Genomic DNA, 21409 nt, shown 5'->3' with positions numbered 1-21409 from the left:
CTCCCTAAGACGCCGAACGTCTTTCTATCGGGACACCTTCGATCTGGAAATCTGTGTCGATACCAACGTACCGCGCCACGGCTATTGCCCCGTACTAATCCATACATCAAATGGGCATCTGCCAACTCCGCATTTGTAAACATTGTCCTGACTGCAAAACCACGTTCGTGATGAACACTACCCTTTGGTGCTACGTACTGATGTGCTTGATGCTAGTACTGTAGAGCAATGAGTCGCATGCCAACACAAGCACCGATGTCAACATTACCTTCCTTCAATTGGGCCAACTGGCGGTGAATAGAGGAAGTACAGTATATAGTACCGAAACTAAAATGAGCTCTAACATGGAAATTAAGCGTTTCCGGACTCATTCCACATAACATCTTTTCTTTATTTGTGTGTGAGGAATGTTTCCTGAAAGTTTGGCCGTACCTTTTTGTAACACCCTGTATACAGGGTGTTTCAAAAATGACCGGTATATTTGAAACGGCAATACAAACTAAACGAGCAGCGCTAGAAATACACCGATTGTTGCAATATGCTTGGGACAACAGTACATTTTCAGGCAGACAAACTTTCGAAATTACAGTAGTTCCAATTTTCAACAACAGATGGTGCTGCAAGTGATGTGAAAGATATAGAAGACAACACAGTCTGTGGGTGTGCCATTCTGTACGTCGTCTTTCTGCTGTAAGCGTGTGCTGTTCACAACGTGCAAGTGTGCTGTGGACAACATGGTTTATTCCTTAGAACAGAGGATTTTTCTGGTGTTGGAATTCCACCGCCTAGAACACAGTGTTGTTGCAACAAGACAAAGTTTTCAACGGAGGTTTAATGTAACCAAAGGACCGAAAAGCGATACAATAAAGGATCTGTTTGAAAAATTTCAACAGACTGGGAACGTGACGGATGAACGTGCTGGAAAGGTAGGGCGACCGCGTACAGCCACCACAGAGGGCAACGCGCAGCTAGTGCAGCAGGTGATCCAACAGCAGCCTCGGGTTACACCTCTATCCATACAAAATTCAAATGTGGCAACCCCTCAGCGCCGCTACCATTGCTGCACGAGAGACATTCGCTAACGATATAGTGCACAGGATTGATGACGGCGATATGCATGTGGGCAGCATCTAGTTTACTGATGAAGCTTATTTTTACCTGGACGGCTTCGTCAATAAACAGAACTGGCGCATATGGGGAACCGAAAAGCCCCATGTTGCAGTCCCATCGTCCCTGCATCCTCAAAAAGTACTGGTCTGGGCCGCCATTTCTTCCAAAGGAATTATTGGCCCCTTTTTCAGATCCGAAACGATTACTGCATCACGCTATCTGGACATTTTTCGTGAATTTGTGGCGGTACAAACTGCCTTAGACGACACTGCGAACACCTCGTGGTTTATGCAAGATGGTGCCCGGCCACATCGCACGGCCGAAGTCTTTAATTTCCTGAATGAATATTTGGATGATCGTGTGATTGCTTTGGGCTATCTGAAACATACAGGAGGCGGCGTGGATTGGCCTCCCTATTCGCCAGAAATGAATCCCTGTGACTTCTTTCTGTGAGGACACTTGAAAGTCCAGGTGTACCGCCAGAATCCAGAAACAATTGAACAGCTGAAGCAGTACATCTCATATGCATGTGAAGCCATTCCGCCAGACACGTTGTCAAAGGTTTCGGGTAATTTCATTCCGAGACTATGCCATATTATTGCTACGCATGATGGATATGTGGAAAATATCGTTCTGTAGAGTTTCCCAGACCGCAGCGCCATCTGTTGTTGACAATTGGAACTACTGTAATTTCGAAAGTTTGACTGCCTGAAAATGTACTGTTGTCCCAAGCATATTGCAACAAACGGTGTATTTCTATCGCTGCTCGTTTAGTTTTTATTGCTGTTTCAAATATACCAGTCATTTTTGAAACACCCTATATATATATATATAGTTAAGGCTCATTGGGCATTTGACCATCTTCTTCTGTGCGGATACACAAACAGTGCCCGAAACTTTCCTCATGTCAGCACGTTGTAGGTGTCGCCACCGGCGCCAACCTTGTGTGAATTCTCTGAAAAGTGGATCATTTGCATATCACAGCACCTTCTTCCTGTCGGTTAAATATCGTGTCGGTAGCGCGTCATCTTCGTGGTGGAGCAATTTTAAAGGCCAGTAGTGTAGTATATTTTTAGATGTTTACGGACTTTTGGGCCCCCTTTGTATTACTTCGCTGTGATGACTTCCGTGAGCGATGACGCTTCAGATGATTATCTCGGACCAGTCTACACCATTTACAGTGCTCCAACGTGACCAGTGCTCTGTATTAATAGGGTGTGTTAAGTTTTGTACGGTGAGCTTATACAGTCGATGTGCGCGAGTAATGAGTATAATGGGCACGGGGCACTATGACTATAGTGCGGGACAATAAGTTGGGAATGTGGGTCTCACGGGTGGGCGTGCCAGAGATAAGTCCCTACAGTCGCACTATTCTCTGTGCCCTCGTTGGCTCAGATGGATAGAGCATCTGCCATGTAAGCAGGAGATCCCGCTTTCGAGTCCCGGTTGAGACACACATTTTCAACTGTCCCTGTAGATTTATATCAACGCCTGTATGAAGCTATGGGTATTATTTCATTGTAATATCCTATCTTTGCTTAGGACTGGTTTTCCATATGAGCCTTTGATATTCATTCAGGTGATTCTCTTTCCTCCAAAGGTCCCTTTAATATCTGTAGGCAGTATCTGTCTTACCCCTAGTGATGTATGTCTGTAGCTTCTTACGTTTGTCCTCTAGCCATCCTAGCTTAGCCATTTTGCACTTCCTGTCAGTCTCATTTTTAAGACGTTTGTATTTCTTTTCGCCTACTTCATTTACTGTGTTTTTATATTTTCTCCTTTCATCTAATAAATTCAGTATCTCTTCTGTTACCGAAGTATTTCTACTAGCCCTCGTCTTTTTACCTTCTTTATCCTCTGCAGACGTCACTATTTCAGCTCTCAAAGCTACCCATTCTTCTTCTAGCGTATTTCTTTCGCCTGCATTTGTCATTTGTTCCCTAATACTCTCTCTGAAACACTGTACAACCTCTGGTTCTTTCAGTTTTCCAGGTCCCATCTCTTTAAATTCCTACCTATTTGCAGTTTCTTCAGTTTTAATCTACAGTTCATAACCAATAAATTGTGGTCAGACTCCACATCTGCCCCTGGAAATGTCTTACAATTCAAAACCGGGTTCCTAAATCTCTGTCTTACCACCATACAACGTACCTGAAATCTTTCAGTATCTCCAGGTCTCTTCCATGTATACAATATTATTTCATGATTCTTGAACCAAGTGTTAGCTATGATTAAGTTACGCTCTGCACAAAATTTCTACCAGGCGGCTTCCTCTTTCATTCCTTACTCCCAGTCCATATTCACCTACTACTTTTCCTTCTCTTCCTTTCCCTGCTATCGAATTCCAGTCTCCCATGACTATTAAATTTTCTTTTCCCTGAACTATCTCAATAATTTCTTTAATCGTATCATACATTTCTTCAATTTCTCCATCATCTGCGGAGCTAGTTGACATATAAACTTGTACTTTTGTGGTAGACGTGCACTTCGTATCTATCTTGGCTACAAAAATGCATTCACTATGCTGTTCGTAGTAACTTACTCACACCCCTATTCATTATTAAACCTAGTCCTGCATTACCCATATTTGATTTTGTATTTATACCCCTGTATTCACCTGTCCAGAAGTCTTGTTCCTCCTGCCACCGAACTTCAGTAATATATCTAGCTTTAACCTATCCATTCCCTTTTTTAAATTTTCTAACCTACCTGCTCGATTAACAGATCTGACATTCCACGCTCTGATCCATAGAACGCCAGTTTCCTTTCTCCTCATAATGATGTCCTCCTGAGTAGTCCCGCCCGGAGATCCGAATGGGGGACTATTTTACCTCCGGAATATTTTACCCAGGAGGACGCCATCATCTTTTAACCATACAGTAAAGCTGCATGCCCTCGGGAAAAATTACGGCTGTAGTTTTCTCTTGCTTCCAGCCGTTCGCAGTACCAGTGCAGCAAGGACGTTTTGGTTAATGTTACAAAGCCAGATCAGTCAACCTTCCATGCTGTTGCCCCTGCAATTGCTGAGAAGGCTGATGCCCTTCTTCAGGAGCCACTCGTTCCGTTGTGGTTGCACCTACGGTACGGCTATCTTTATTGCTGAGGCACGTAAGCCTCCCCACCAACAGCAAGATCCATAGCTCATAAGGGAGGGGGGGGGGGGGGGGGGCGACAGCCTCTGTTGCGCGCCACTAGGCGACAGGGCGGGGGTTGGGGGACGAGACGACGGTGTCAAGCGCCAACCCTTCCCTTCCCTTTCCTTTTCCTCCCTCTTTTACTTCTTCTTCTTGGGCGAAGCCTTCGCCTTAGACGGCGTCGTCTTCGGGCGAGGCGCCTTCGGCTTCTTCGTCGGAACCTTGGCGGCCTTCTTCGCCTTCGACGGCGACTTGGCCTTGGCCGGCTTGGCCGCAGCCGCCTTCTTCGCACCCGCGGGAGCGGCCGACGCCGCAGACGCCTTCTTGGCGGCGCCCGCCTTCCGACCGGTCGCCGCCTTCACGCCGCCAGCCTTCTTTGCGCCGGCCGCACGGGCGCCCTTCTTCTCCTTGCTGGCCGGAGCGGCGCGCTTCTTCTTCGCACCGCCACCACGTGCCTTGCCGCCCTCGGCCGCCCCGCCGCCGGGGCAGGCAAGCTTGAAAGAGCCCGACGCGCCCTTCCCCTTCGTCTGCACCAGCTCGCCAGCCACGACGGCCGACTTGAGGTACTTCTTGATAAAGGGCGCCAGCTTCTCCGCGTCCAGCTTGTAGTGCGCGACAATGTACTTCTTGATCGCCTGCAGCGACGAGCCGCCGCGCTCCTTCAGGCTCTTGATGGCGGCCGTCACCATCTCAGAGGTGCGCGGGTGCGCAGGCTTGGCGCGCGGCTTCTTCGCAGACGACGTAGACTTGGCCTTATTCGTAGTGCCGGTGGCGGCCGGTGCTGAAACAGTATACATTGCTGGTGCAAGCACGAGTGTTTCGGAGAACAATGCTCACAGGTCATTGTTGAACACGTAGCGCTACATCACAAACCGCATGGGTGTTCCTGTGTTGACCCAATGACATCGTTAGTTACGACTGCAGCGCGCACAGCATCAGTGAGTTTTCACTGTGGTTGGTTGGTTGGTTTGTGGGATTAGAGGGACCAGACTGCTACTGTCATCGGTCCCTTTTCACTGTGCGTCGATAGAAACCTGTCGCCTGTGGAATGAATCGCATTTATTGCTTCAGCAGGTCCGTGATTGAGTCCTTACATACGAATGGTTGGTTGAAAAGTGCACCAGGCCGCAGATTCAGTCCGGTGAGAGCAGAATTATGCCATGGGGAACATTGTGTGGGGCCTCTATAGGACCTGTGGTAGTACTGAAAACACCATGATAGGAATGAACTACGTGAATCCTATTGCGGACCACCTGCATCTCTTCATGACTGAAGTCTTCTCTGATGGAGATTACTTCTTCCAGATGGATAACTGTCATTGTTGCAAGGCCAGAATCGTGAAGCAGTTGTTTGAGGAGCATGATAGGGAACTCCCATTGATGTCTTAGCCAGTAAATGCCTCTGATCTGTACCCATTGGAACACACTTTGGCCGCCAGCTGTGTGACCACAAACCACCGTCCCGTAATTTGCAGCAATTAGTGGCCTGTAATTAGACATCTGGTGCCATACAATCCTGGAAACCTATCAAGGATGTTTACAATCCATGCTAAGCAGAATCGCTGCTATACTGTGAAAAGTGGACCAACACACTGTTGAGCAGGTGGTCATAATGTTTTGGCTCATCTGTATATTTCGTAATGTTACGTCATTTCAAGTGCCTTAAAGCTGTAATTAACCTGAAGCTTGGTTTCAACATCACAGTGCTTTATTTGACATGGCTATCTTGTTGTTGTTGTTGTGGTCTTCAGTCCTGAGGCTGGTTTGATGCAGCTCTCCATGCTACTCTATCCTGTGCAAGCTTCTTCATCTCCCAGTACCTACTGCAACCTACATCCTTCTGAATCTGCTTAGTGTATTCATCTCTTGGTCTCCCTCTACGATTTTTACCCTCCATGGTGCCCTCCAATACTAAATTGGTGATCCCTTGATGCCTCAGAAAATGTCCTACCAACCGATCCCTTCTTCTGGTCAAGTTGTGCCACAAACTTCTCTTCTCCCCAATCCTATTCAGTACTTCCTCATTAGTTATGTGATCTATCCATCTAATCTTCAGCATTCTTCTGTAGCACCACATTTCGAAAGCTTCTATTCTCTCCTTGTCCAAACTATTTATCGTCCATGTTTCACTTCCATACATGGCTACACTCAATACAAATACTTTCAGAAATGACTTCCTGACACTTAAATTTATACTCGATGTTAACAAATTTCTCTTCTTCAGAAACGCTTTCCTTGCCATTGCCAGTCTATATTTTATATCCTCTCTACTTCGACCATCATCAGTTATTTTGCTCCCACAAATAGCAAAACTCCTTTACTACTTTAAGTGTCTCATTTCCTAATCTAATTCCTTCATCATCGCCCGATTTAATTCGACTACATTCCATTATCCTCGTTTTGCTTTTGTTGATGTTCATCTTATATCCTCCTTTCAAGACACTGTCCATTCCATTCAACTGCTCTTCCAAGTCCTTTGCTGTCTCTGACAGAATTACAATTCCATCGGTGAACCTCAAAGTTTTTATTTCTTCTTCATGGATTTTAATACCTACTCCGAATTTTTCTTTTGTTTCCTTTACTGCTTGCTCAATATACAGATTGAACAACATCGGAGAGGCTACAAACCTGTCTCACTTCCTTCCCAACCACTGCTTCTCTTTCATGCCCCTCGACAATTATAATTGCCATCTGGTTTCTGTACAAATTGTAAATAGCCTTTCGCTCCCTATATTTTACCCCTGCTACCTTTAGAATTTGAAAGAGAGTATTCCAGTCAACATTGTCAAAAGCTTTATCTAAGTCTACAAATGCTAGAAACTTAGGTTGGCCTTTCCTTAATCTTTCTTCTAAGATAAGTCGTAAGGTCAATATTGCCTCGCGTGTTCCAGTATTTCTACGGAATCCAAACTGATCTTCCCCGAGGTCGGCTTCTACTAGTTTTTCCATTCGTCTGTATAGAATTCGTGTTAGTATTTTGCAGCTGTGGCTTATTAAACTGATTGTTCGGTAATTTTCACATCAGTCAACACCTGCTTTCTTTGTGATTGGAATTATTATATTCTTCTTGAAGTCTGAGGGTGTTTCGCCTGTCTCATACATCTTGCTCACCAGATAGTAGAGTTTTGTCAGGACTGGCACTCCCAAGGCCGTCAGTAGTTCTAATGGAATTTAGTCTACTCCCGGGGCCTTGTTTCGACTCAGGTCTTTCAGTGCTCTGTCAAACTCTTCACGCAGTATCGTATCTCCCTTTTCATCTTCATTTACATCCTCTTCCATTTCCATAACATTGTCCTCAAGAACATTGCCCCTGTATAGACCCTCTATATACTCCTTCCACCTTTCTGCTTTACCTTCTTTGGTTTTAACTGGGTTTGCATCTGAGCTCTTGATATTCATACAAGTGGTTCTCTTTTCTCCATAGGTCTCTTTAATTTTCCTGTAGGCAGTATCAATCTTATCCCTAGTGAGATAAGCCTGCATGACCATCTTAGAGGTTATATTTTCTTACCTTAGGTGAATATTGAATGGGGCTAAGGAATGAAAGAGGAAGCCGCCTGGTAGAATTTTGTATAGAGCATAACTTAATCATAGCTGACACTTGGTTTAAGAATCATGAAAGAAGGCTGTATACATGGAAGAAGCCTGGAGATACTGAAAGGTGTCACACAGATTATATAATGGTGGACTCCGACCACAATCTATTGATTATGAACTGTAGATTAAAACTGAAGAAACAGCAAAATGGTGGGAATTTAAGGAGATAGGACCTGGATAAATTGAAAGATTCTGAGGTTGTAGAGAGTTTCAGGGAGAGCGTTAGGGAACGATTGACAAGAATTGGTGAAAGAAATGCAGTAGAAGAAGAATGGATAGCTTTGAGAGATGAAATAGTGAAAGCAGCAGAGGATCAAGTAAGTAAAAAGACGAGGGATAATAGAAATCATTGGGTAACAGATGAGATATTGAATTTAATTGATGAAAGGAGACGATACAAAAATGCAGTAAATGAAGCAGGCAAAAAGGAATACAAACGTCTCAAAAATGAGATCGACAGGAAGTGCAAAATGGCTAAGCAGGGATGGCTAGAGGACAAATGTAAGGATGTAGAGGCACATATCACTAGGGGTAACATATGTACTGCGTACAGGAAAATTAAAGAGACCTTTGGAGAAAAGAGAGCCACTTGTATGAATATCAAGAGCTCAGATGGAAAACCAGTCCTAAACAAAGACGGGAAAGCAGAAAGGTGGAAGGAGTGTGTAGAGGGTCTATGCAAGGGCGATGTTCTTGAGGGAAATATTATGGAAATGGTTGAGAATGAAAATGAAATGGAAAATATGATACAGCGTAAAGAATTTGACAGATCACTGAAAGACCTAAGTCGAAACAAGGCCCTGCGAGTAGACAACATTCCATTAGAACTACTGATAGCCTTAGAAGAGCCAGCCCTGACAAAACTCTACCATCTGGTGAGCAAGATGTATGAGACAGGCGAAATACCCTCAGACCTCAAGAAAAATATAATAATTCCGATCCCAAAGAAAGCAGGTATTTAAAGATGTGAAAATTACCGTCCTATCAGTTTAATAAGCCATGGCTGCAAAATACCAACACGAATTCGTTACAGACACATCGAAAACTGGTAGAAGCCGACCTCTGGGAAGATCAGTTTGGATTCCGTAGAAATGTTGGAACACGTGAAGCAATACTGACCCTACGACTTATCTTAGAAAATAGATTAAGGAAAGGCAAACCTATGTTCCTAGCATTTGTAGACTTAGAGAAAGCTTTTGAAAATGTTGAATGGAATACTCTGTGTCAAATTATGAAGGTGGCATGGGTAAAATACAGGGAGCGAAATGCTATTTACAATGTGTACAGAAACCAGATGGCAATTATAAGAATCGAGGGGCATGAAAGGGAAGCAGTGGTTGGGAATGAAATGAGACAGGGTTGTAGCCTCTCCCCGATGTTATTCAATCTGTATATTGAGCAAGCAGTAAAGGAAACAAAAGAAAAATTCGGAGTAGGAATTAAAATCCATGGATAAGAAATAAAAACTTTGAGGTTCGCCGATGACATTGTAATTCTGTCAGAGACAGCAAAGGACCTGGAAGAGCAGCTGAACGGAATGGACAGTGTCTTGAAAGGAGGATATAAGATGAACATCAACAAAAGCAAAACGAGGATACTGGAATGTACCCGAATTAAATCGGGTAATGCTGAGGAAATTAGATTAGGAAATGAGACGATTAAAGTAATAAATGAGGTTTACTATTTGGGGAGCAAAATAACTGATGATGGACGAAGTAGAGAGGATATCAAATGTAGACTGGCAATGGCAAGGAAAGCGTTTCTGAAGGAGAGAAATTTGTTAATATCGAGTATAGATTTAAGTGTCAGGAAATTGTTCTGAAAGTATTTGTATGTAGTGTAGCCATGTATGGAAGTGAAAAATGGACGATAAATAGTTTAGAGAAGAAGAAAATAGAGACTTTCGAAATGTAGTGCTACAGAAGAATGCTGAAGATCAGATGGGTAGATCTCATAACTAATAAGGAGGTATTGAATGGAATTGGGGAGAAGAGAAATTTGTGGCACATCTTGACTAGAAGAAGGGATCGCTTGGTTGACATATTCTGATGCATCAATGGATCTATTTAGTATCGGAGGGCAGTGTAGGGGGTAAAAACCGTAGAGAGAGACCAAGAGATGAATACACTAAACAGATTCAGAAGGATGTAAGTTGCAGTAGGTACTGGGAGATGAAGAAGCTTGCACAGGATAGAGTAGCATGGAGAGCTGCATCAAACCAATCTCTGGACTGAATACCACAACAACAACAACGCTGACAGTGGAACCAACTCTCCCAAACAATTAAAAGAGGACATACAATTTAATATGGACCTCGAACCACGACGCAACTCGAGATTTTTCGCTTTAACAAACACTGATAGAGATGAAAGAAGTAATGAGTGACTGATAAAATACCTTAGTAATGACTATAATCCCACACCTTCAGATCCATATTATCTTTACAGTGGTTATCACAGCTATAAATCAATAGTCTGGTACTTCACAGCTGGCCCACGGGAAAAAAACCTATTTCATTTGTTACCCGTGAAATTAATATATGTTCTTGGACTAATTTTCATATCCCAGAGAGACCTTCCCATGGAATCCAGGAAATACAACTAATGTGACGTAATGCAACATAGTAAAATTAGTGGGAAATTAGCACTCATTTCATACTTTTTGAGAAATTATAGCTGGTAACTCTGGCCTAAGATGCTGTCCCAGTGTTCTACAAAACTTCTACTCCTGCATCTGTACTATGTAAAGCTTTCTAGATGCCTGACTTAATACTGGAACTTGAAACTTTGTAACAAGGCGTTCCCCAAATAGTTGATGTCTCTCGTTGGGCATGTGCCAGTTTAGGTTTCGCAAAACATCCACGACGTTCTTCTTAGGCAGACAAACCTGCGGCTATTCCAGTTGTCCCTTCTTTGTACACGCTACATTTCCCTGTCAGTGTTATCTGGTATGAGTGCCACAGACTTGAGCAATGGTCGAGGACAGATCACACAGGTGTTTTGTAACTTCAGAACAATGGTTTTTGTAATAATTATATCTTCCCTATTATTTTTAATGGGTGGAATTAAGCCTCTGCAAGTGAATGAGTACCTGTTTCAAGTAACAAAAGGTTTTTGTTTCAGAATAAATATGCAGTGGCTGTAGGGGCGACGATGGTGGCTGGATATGTCGGTTACATGGCGTACATGCAAACAACGACTGATATCCCAGCCATAAAATCTGACCAAGCCAGATCTCTTCAGAGGAAATGAGAAGGACATGAAGCACTCAGACATCTTGTTGTTTGGAAACAGAGTTTAAAAAGGTATACTGGTATCCTAGGAACATGTGTGGAATAGTATCTGTGTGCCTAATAAGAGACCTAGAAAATATCTGCTGAATCTGTAGTTAAGGAAACTTGTACAATCTGTAAACAGCCAACATTCTTACCGTCAATAAATAGCACATAGCACCGTTCACTTGTTTCGTCAATGTACACCTGTTTTTTGTCTTGTTATATCACACGTGAACTGTTTTTTTTAATATTAAGCTTTCTCGGCGAATCTACTATTCGTACTGTTTTTGGTAAGCAAGATACACTGCCGAAATATCGTGTTACAAAGACGACTGCACCTGGGTGGACACGTGAGTACAGCACACATATACTATTTTTAATATTTTTTAATTATGCAGGTGTAAATGTTAACTACACCGCAAACCATATTTTCAAGAAGTCTGACTGAGTGTTTTAATATCACGGTACAGGGTGCGACAGCGTTCATAGCGTAATTTTACTTGCGTAGTACAATGACGTACTGCAGGAATGCGCGCCAGCTCGTGCCGCAATCGTGTACTAATGAGCTGCCATTTTGAGTGTGACAGCGATATGGAGCGGTGGAGTGCACAGCATCTTGCCTTTGCTGTTGAAAGTTATTTCAAGAACAACGACTCTGTTATTGCTACACAGCATCTATTTCGGCAACATTTCAACTTGGGACGTCATGGGAAAGTTCCAGATGGACGGACCATTGTGAGGTGGGTATGTGCATTTCGAGCAACAGGTTTTGTTTGCAACGGCAAACCGGGAAGAAGTGAAAGAACTGTGCGGACACCAGAAGTCGTGGAAAATGTTTGTGCTGCACTATTGCGTAGCCCAAAAAGATCTGCTCGTCGCCATACGCAAACTGTGCATATGTCCGATCGCTCATTCAGGAGAATATTGCACAAAGATCTCCATTTTCACCCACATAAGTTGCAGATTGTTCAGTAAATTAGGCATCGCGATTGGGTTTCACGCGAAACATTCTGCTTAACCTTGATCTCCTTCACCAAAATCCACAAATGTTGCACACCATCCTGATGTCAGATGAAGCTCATTCCAAGTAATGTGGTTCAGTGAATAAACAGAATTATTGGAGTGATGTAAACACGCATGAATGCAGCTCAAGCCCTTGCACAGTTCTCGTTTCACAGTGTGGTGTGGAAGTTGCTTGGCCCTTACTTCTTTGAGGATGACAGCAGTGTGGCTGTAACTCTCACCAGCGAACGCTACCTAAAGATGATGCAAGACTTCGTTCTTCCACAATTCGGTATGGTCGATGAGCATGTGGAACAATTATGCTTTCAACAAGAAGGAGCGACCTCCCATACAGCAAGAATTTGCATGGATTTCTTGCGAGAGACATTTCCCGGTAGGGTAATTCCCGTTTTGGTGACATTTCCTGGCCACGTCGCTCGCCTTACCTTTCATGTGCAGACTTTTGCCTTTGGGGCTACATGAAGCAAGAAGTGTTCCGAACACGTTGTGCTACCATTCCTGACTTTAAGGATCGCATCAGAAGTGCCGTAGGCAATGTCCCAGGGAATACGTTACGCCGAGTTATGGAAAGCTTCCACCGCAGCCTAGATGAATGTGTTGTGCAGAGACGGCATCACTTGTAGGAGTCATATTCAAAAAGTAATCCACGAAATAGAAATGAATTACACATTAGTAAATGGCATACCTTTAACTATTAATTGACATAAGAGGTAATAAATAAATTACAATTACTACCTGATGGAGTGTTTTTAATATCCTACTATGAACGCTGCAACACCCTGAATAATACGCCAATTTTGAAGTGACACGCTGCAATTGATTCGGTCCTTTGAACATTGACAAAGGGCTTGTAATCTTGAATGATCTAAAAGTAACAGAAAAAGACACAGACGCTCTTTGATATGGCATATCGAAAGCAGCCCCACAAGACATTTACTCCTTTGTGGAATGTGAAGTTTGTTCTCAACAAGCACTCTGTTCGGAAACAACAGTGACAATCAAAATTATAATAGTAGAGAAAGAAACGACTTACTCTATCCAAGAATGGAGGTATTGCGCCACAAAAGTCTTTAGTAACTTGAGCATTAGAGTGAAGAATCCAATAGAAAATAAAATTAATTTTCAATTTAAACTGAAACCGTATGTGCATGACAACCCCTACTGCATACAAGAATTAATGAAAATACAGCGTTATAACGTATTTTTATGTGGGCGAGAGACATAGAGAGAGAGAGAGAGAGAGAGAGAGAGAGAGAGAGACAGAGAGAGAGAGATGGCATATGTACTTAATAGCAATCACATGTGAAGAAAAAATAGGAGTGGTAGCTTATGATTTATGTAAAAGACAATAATGTCATTTGCAAACATGTAATACTTTGGTTGGTAAAGTGACCGGATGTGACTCACATTCAAAGAGATAGTGTCGACAGCAATTGAGAGTTTTATACCAAGTAAATTAACAAGAAGCGGTACTTGTAAGGTAACCCTTATTTGCAGATAAGAGCGCATTTCGCTTTATTTCCAGTTTTGCTGTTCCACATACGTGAAGTGGCTGGATCAGTGCTGCAGCACGTACAGAGTAAGGAGCGAGCGGTAGGTTGCCAACTGGTTCACAGAGGCGGTAGGGCATTTGGCGCTCTTAGAGCCAGTGGGATGAGGTGCCGACGCAGAAATCGCTCGTGACGTCAGCAAAGAGATTTTAGGGAAAGTACATTTAATCTGGCGCGAATTAAGTAATTGTTATTAATAAATATTTCCTAACGAAAGTTGCCTTTCTTCTCAGACATTAGGAGGAGACTACGGCTCATACTTACTATCTTTCAGTAATTTTACAATGCCAGGAAACGTTGATATTAATAAATAAATGAATAACTTTGGCACAACCGAAGATGTACGATCTTATACGAACCATACCGATTGTACGCTCAAGTTACAGATTGTGGGCCATAGCCGGCAGTCGTCGATAGGATGCCTTTCGATCTACTCTTACAGTAGGCCGAGCTCTCGTCCTGTTAATAGTTAGCTTATAATCAGTGTGAACAAGTTCATTTTATGGTGTTTCTTAAATAAACACACCCATGTTAAAATTATTTGCACAAAAAAGTTCTTCCCGCTTCATTAAGTAAAACACATACAGTACTACTGCACGTTCAGAATCGGACGACGCTGCTACGGTTCTACAAGGAGACATAAAAACTACGAGAGCATTTCCACATAAAAGGTAGGAAGAAATCATACATGGCGGCTCGCTAAGTCAGTTCAAGGACGGACTGGATTAATTATTGCAAAACTCTGATGGGAAAGTGTGGCCATTTGTACTGCACGCCTCTTATACCACCATCCACGGATTCGCCGGCTAAACTGAGAAGTTTCTGGAGGTTTAGTGCGAGTGGGGGGTTCTTGCATACTGACCCATCCGTGGTACAAAATGTGGGTCGCAAATCTGTCGTGGAAGCAACAAAAAATGGGTGCCAAATTTAAAAGAGCGCAAAATCTTCAATATTGGCGATTTTTACTGAAGCTGAAAACTTAGCGCTGACTTCAATGCAATATGCAAGGCTTTCGACACCGTTCCTCACAAGCAACTTCTAGTCAAATTGCGTGCATGTGGAGAATCGTCTTGGTTGTGCGACTGAATTCGCGATTTTGTGTCAGATAGATCATAGTTCGCAGTCGCTGGCGGAAAGTCATAGAGTAAACAGAAGTAATTCTGGCGTTCCCCAAGGAAGTGCTACAGGCCGTCTGCTGCACCTCCTCCTCTGCAGAAAAAAATTATGTGACAATCTGAGAAGCCGTCTTAAATTGTTTGAAAATGATGATGTCATTTACCATCTCTTGAAGACATCAGGTGCTCAAAACCAATTGCAAGTTGATTTAGACAAGACATCGGTAAGGCGTTTGGGTATAAATAATGAAAATCCACATGAATACTGTCCGCAGCTCGTAGTCTTGCGGTAGCGTTCTCGCTTCTCGCGCATGGGGTCCCGTGTTCGACTCCCGGCGGGTCATGGATCTTCCCTGCCTAGAGATGACTGGGTGTTGTTGTGTCGTCTTCGTCATCATCATTCATCCCCATTACGGTCGGAGTAAGGCAAACCACCTCCGGTAGGATCTTGCCTAGTCGGCTCTGCGGGTCTCCCGCATCGTTCCCTACACTCCTCGGAGTATGGGACCTCATCATCATCAACATGAATACTAAAAGCCACCCGCTAAATTTCGGTTACGCCATAAGTCACACAAATCTGAAGGCTGTAAATTCAGCTAACTACTTAGGATTTACAATTACGTGTAGCTTAAATTGGAACGATCAGGTAGATAATGTTGTGGGGAAAGTAAACAAAAGCCTGCGATTTATTGGCAGAACACTTAAATGTAACAGGCGTACTAGAGAGACTGCCTACACCACGCTTGTCCGCCTTCTTCTGGAGTACTGCTATGCGGTGTGGGACCCGCATCACATAGGACTGACGAAGGACATCGATAAAGTCCAAAGAAGGGTAGCTCGTTTTGTATTATCGCGAAATAGGGGAGGGAGTGGCACGGATATGATACGGGAATTGTAGTGACAGTCATTAAAACAAAGGCGTTTTTCGTTGCAGAAGGACCTTCTCATGAAACGTCAATCACCAACTTTCTCCTTCGAATCGAAAATAATCTGTTGGTTCCCACCTACATAGCGAGAAATCATCGTCATGATAAAATAAGAGAAATCAGAAATCGCATAGAAAGATTTAAGTGCTCATTTTTCCCACGCACTGTTAGAGTGGAATAGTAGAGAAATGCTATTTCTGTACTATGGATCGATGGATCGATGAATCCTTTGCCAGGCACTAAATGTTTTTTTCCCTTTATTGTAATTGCCTTTGATACAAAGGGGGCGGTAGTGGCTTACAGACGCCGCTCCTCGGCCTATAGAATAACAGAAATCGTACAGGAAGACATGAAAACAGATAGACAAGAATGTTAAAAACAGTAGGTATACATAAGAATGTGATGGAGGCGTTCGGTGGAACGCACATGACGCATAAGCAAAGTCGACAGAGCACATAAGCAAAGTTGACAGAGCACACAAACGAAGTCAGTCGGTTGTTCACTGAACGAAGGACCACACCGAAGAGAACAATGATGCACACTAACGACGAAAAACACTGTTGCACAAAACACTGGCGATGATCTTCGGCCTTGAGAACACTGAACACAAGGGGGGGGGGGGGGGGGGAGGAGACAGGCAGGGTGGAAGAATCCAATGGGAGAAAGAGAGGGTGACGGGAGGGGAGAGGGGAGAGTTGGGTGTGGAAGCCCATGGAGGGAGGAGGGGGAGGGAGGAGGGGGAGGGAGTGGGAACCTAGGAGAGAGGAGGGGGAGGGAGGAAGGAAGGTGAGGAAGGAGAGAGGGAGCCCTGGAGGAGAAGGGGGAAGGAAGAGAAGAGGAGGATTAGATTCGATAGGAGGGATATATGGATGGAACGAAAACATCATCAGAAAGGAGGAGTTGGTGAGAGCCACCTTGGGCAGGGTGTAGAGCGTGTGAAGGTGGAGAGCAGGTGGGATGCAAGAGTGCAGGTGCGGGAGCGGTTTGGGGTGGGAAAGACAGGCGGGTGTGGAGGATCAAGCTTGCGGGAGATGTAAAGGATCCATATCCATTCGAGGAAAAGATGGAAATGGAGGAAAGGAATCAAGTCTCAAAGGATCTGCGTGGGGAATGGGAGACGGATGCAATAGGCGAGGCGGAGCACATGGCGTTCAAGGATTTGAAGGGACTTTTAGTAGGTAGGAGGTGTGGATATCCAGACCGGGAGGGCATAACAAAGGATGGGGTGGATAAGGGAAAGAAACACCGCGAGCTCATGGCAAGACGACTAGCCCTTTTTGTTCTTCACTTTCTTCCAGCTCCTCATGTTGTTCAACATGCAGCATGTGTAAGGCATGGCAAAACTACCATATGGAATATCCATTTTGTAAGAATATGGTACAGAGATGGCATAGCTCATCAGATAAGCTGTATGTATCTGATGTGGCTCATACTCTGTGGACCAACGACCTAAGCACACCACTTCATTGTGCAGGGTGCTGACACCTGTTGGCCTGTAAGCGTAGCTGTACGGCACGCAGTATGACTCTAGCTGCCATCCTCTTCTCTCTACACGGTAGTTCGCTCTTTTTCTCAAGCTTGACCATAAACTTGATGTTGGAATGACGGGAATTTAGAAGCTGAAAAATGCATCCAATGATGCAGTGCCCTGGGGCCAAATTACAAAGATGTCATCCACATACCGCCAGAATCATGTTGTTTTTAACACCGCTGACTGTAGTGCTTTCTCCTCGAAATATTCCACAAAACGATTAGCCATAAAGAGTGACAGGGGCCCTCCAAATCCTTATGCCATGTGCTCCGCCTTGCCTTTTGTATCCGCCTTCCTTCCCCCACACAGCTCCTGTATGAACTCATTCCCTTCCCCCACCTCCCCCTTTTCCTGCAACATCTCCGAATCCTTTACACTGTCCACAGGCTTGATCCCCCCATTCACTGCTTTCCTCCTTCCTCTCCACCTCCCGCCCGTTGCCGCACCTCTATAGCTGTCTCCCTCCCTTTCTCCACCTCCACACCGTCCATCTCCTTCATCAGGGCTTTTTCCAGCACCTTCCCCTCCCGGCTGATGAACTTTGCTGTGACATATACCCTTCTTTCCAACTATAACCTGGCCTTGTTCCCCCTCCCCAGGGCCCCCATTTTCCTCTCCCCTCCTTCTCCCACAGCGGATTTTCCTCCTCCCCCCCCTGAGACCCTGCACCCCATCCTCGCCTCTCTCCCTCCCACATCCCTCCCTCCCTGGCCCTCTTTTCCGCGGCCCCCACCTATCTCCCGTCCTCTCTTCCCCTTCCTCCCTTCTTCCCTTCTCCCTCATCTCTTTGCACCTGACAGATCCTCCATGTTTATCATCATCATCAGTGTGCCACATCAGTGTTGTGTTTGGTGCTGTTCCTCTGTGCATCGAGAGGTGTGATTTTAATTGTGTGCTGGCCTTGTACTTATTGTTACTGTCAGTGGTTGTTATGTGCTACACCATCCGTCGATACTTTTATACTCCGGTCATACTGCGCCTTGTATTCTTTTAACTGTCCCAGTGTGTGGTTTTCTGTGTGTGCTACTTTTTTATGGTTTTTTATCTCCATTTTACAGCCGCCCTTTTTTGTCTATTGTCTTCCATAATGTTACCCCCTTTTTTATATCTATGTACACCATGTTTTCTCCTTTAATGTTATTTTTAAATGTCTTCTATTGTATGTTCTATGCCTTTGGCTGAAGAGCAGTGTATTTGCTGCTGCCAGCCCGCCGCGATGGGGTATTGAAATACAATAAAGAAAAAAAAATGAGTGGCAGGGGATTACAATTAGTCTGTCAGGAAAGCCTCAACACATATACACATTCTTACTAGTAGCACTGCCTGTTTTACCTATACTGGGTGCTTTTTCCACTATGTACGAATTCTAGGGATTTGTCGATAAGAGGATATGGAACATAAAAGATCTGATCAACTTATGTCCGGAAATGCATGGTTTCCATGCTAGCGACCGTTTATTCAATCATACTTTGTTAACAGAGACTGCAATGTAATACATGCTGTATCATGCAGTCATAGCTACAGTATGCACGGTTTCCTCCTAGAGGGTGGTACTATTTCTCATACGTCACGCCCTAGCTCTGTCTCCTGCCGTTGTACTTGATACTATTGTGTCTGATTGAGTTCTCTTGCTGACTCACCTCGTAGTGGATGTGATACAGCATTGTACACAGTGGTTCCATATTCGAATCGAAAACTTGCCAACATGGTGTTTACTTACTGAAAGGCAAATGTCAACGGGCGGTGTGCAGCGAGGTTGTATAAGGAGCCTTGTCCCCGCCGACAACAACCACAGCATTCCGTGTTTGCAACAGTGTTTCGCGTTTGTCTGAGACAAGCCCGTTTCAAGAAGTAGGAAATCATGAAGGACGCACCAGAAGTGTTCACACACCAGACTAGACGGAAAATGTGATAAACACTGTGGAAAGCAGTTGGCCCGCCAGTACGTGGTAAGGCAGACGTCCGTGTGGAACATTCTCCATGACAACTGTTGCTACCATTATCACATACAGCATGTGCAGGACTTACTAGCGACAGACGTTCCACATCGGGAGCAGTTCTGTCTCTGGTTTCTTCACGAGACAACCACGATTCCGAGATTTGTCTCATTCATCCTATTCGCATATGAGGCCACGCTTAAGCGTAGTGGTATCTTCAACTTTCATAACAGTCATATGTGGGATGGTATGCAGCACCCCCATGGTATGGTGACAGCGAATCAGCGTCAGTGCAGCCGAAACGTGTAGGCCAGGATAACTGGCGACCATATTTTGGTATCCTTCCACATCTCCTAACAGGCCGGAACTATCGGCGTTTCTTGTAGGTGACTTTGCCTCCACTGCTGGAGAAAGTGCAGTTGACGATTTGAAGGGTTATGTGGCTGCTACATGATGGTGCTCCAGCGCACTTCGCCTTTAACACCCGGACGCATCTCAATCTTGTCTTCCCTGGTTGACGGATCGGACAAGGGTGTTCAATTGCATGGCCTGCTCATTCACTGTATCTCAACTTGTGCAATTTCTGGTTCTGGGGCCATCTCAAAAGTATCCCCATTCCAGATGTGGAGACACTAGAGCAGCCTATTCGTACTGCCTTTGTCACTGTTCGGATGCAGCCTGGCCGATGGGAACGTGTGAGGCAGAGCATGCTACGGCGCATACCCGCATGCGTTGAGGCACATGGAAACCATTTTCAGCACATACTGTAACTGTGGTTGCGTGGTACAGCTCGTGCTAGACCGCAGTCTCGGTAACAAAGTATGATTAAGTAAGTGGTCTCTAGCATTGAAACCACGCATTCCTGAACATAATTTCATCAGACCTATCTTGCTCCATATCCTGTCGTCGATCAATCCCTAGAGTTTGTACACGGTGGAAAAAGTCACGCTGTATCTTTGTGAAGACGGCAACTGCATTAATGACATCCCCCCCCCCCCCTCTGATTATCCAGCATCAACTAAAAGCTTCATAGTAAAGTCTTCCAGCTTTTGCAGTACACCTCCCTGCTGAACCACCAGGTAAAAATATGCAAAAATGAGACTACTAGCCTCGAATCAGCAACTTTGCTGTCTCGAAATAAGAATTATATATCAATACCTTCAGTTGCTCACGGGCGTTGATATATATCAACGGGAACAGGTGAAAATTTGTGCCCCGACCGGGACTCGAACCTGGGAACTCCTGCTTATATGGCAGACGCTGTACCCATCTGAGCCACCGGAGGCACACAGAGTAGTGCGACCTCAGGAACTCATCCTGCGAGTCACTTTATATGTCCACACACTACATTCGTAGTGTCCCACCCCAACTCACTCATTACTCGTGGAAGACATTCTTACCAAGTCCCGTAAGAGTTCGAGGAATATGTGTGCATCCGCACAGAAGAGGAAGGTCATGGCCGGTATTGCCAGAAATATATACACTCCTGGAAATGGAAAAAAGCACACATTGACACAGGTGTGTCAGACCCACAATACTTGCTCCGGACACTGCGAGAGGGCTGTACAAGCAATGATCACACGCACGGCACAGCGGACACACCAGGAACCGCGGTGTTGGCCGTCGAATGGCGCTAGCTGCGCAGATTTGTGCACCGCCGCCGTCAGTGTCAGCCAGTTTGCCGTGGCATACGGAGCTCCATCGCAGTCTTTAACACTGGTAACATGCCGCGACAGCGTAGACGTGAACCGTATGTGCAGTTGACGGACTTTGAGCGAGGGCGTATAGTGGGCATGCGGGAGGCCGGGTGGACGTACCGCCGAATTGCTCAACACGTGGGGCGTGAGGTCTCCACAGTACATCGATGTTGTCGCCAGTGGTTGGCGGAAGGTGCACGTGCCCGTCGACCTGGGACCGGACCGCAGCGACGCACGGATGCACGCCAAGACCGTAGGATCCTACGCAGTGCCGTAGGGGACCGCACCGTCACTTCCCAGCAAATTAGGGACACTGTTGCTCCTGGGGTATCGGCGAGGACCATTCGCAACCGTCTCCATGAAGCTGGGCTACGGTCCCGCACACCGTTAGGCCGTCTTCCGCTCACGCCCCAACATCGTGCAGCCCGCCTCCAGTGGTGTCGCGACAGGCGTGAATGGAGGGACGAATGGAGACGTGTCGTCTTCAGCGATGAGAGTCGCTTCTGCCTTGGTGCC

The 21409-nt window shown here is 45.0% G+C and overlaps 1 protein-coding gene across 1 annotated transcript in view; it reads left to right on the top strand.

The window, feature by feature from the left end:
* LOC126354886 (uncharacterized) overlaps nt 1-11296 on the top strand; it is a 62511-nt gene extending 51215 nt beyond the window's left edge. The window contains exon 2 of the mRNA XM_050004931.1: nt 10963-11296. Within this exon, the coding sequence (XP_049860888.1) occupies nt 10963-11091 (129 nt within the window). The 3' untranslated portion in view covers nt 11092-11296. The remainder of the gene's footprint in view (nt 1-10962) is intronic.
* Nucleotides 11297-21409: the final 10113 nt, after the last annotated feature.

This window comes from Schistocerca gregaria, chromosome 3, assembly GCF_023897955.1.
Source record: "Schistocerca gregaria isolate iqSchGreg1 chromosome 3, iqSchGreg1.2, whole genome shotgun sequence".
Lineage (NCBI taxonomy): Eukaryota > Metazoa > Arthropoda > Insecta > Orthoptera > Acrididae > Schistocerca > Schistocerca gregaria.
The sequence above is the reverse complement of the archived record's forward strand: the minus strand, read 5'-3'. Positions and strand labels throughout refer to the sequence as shown.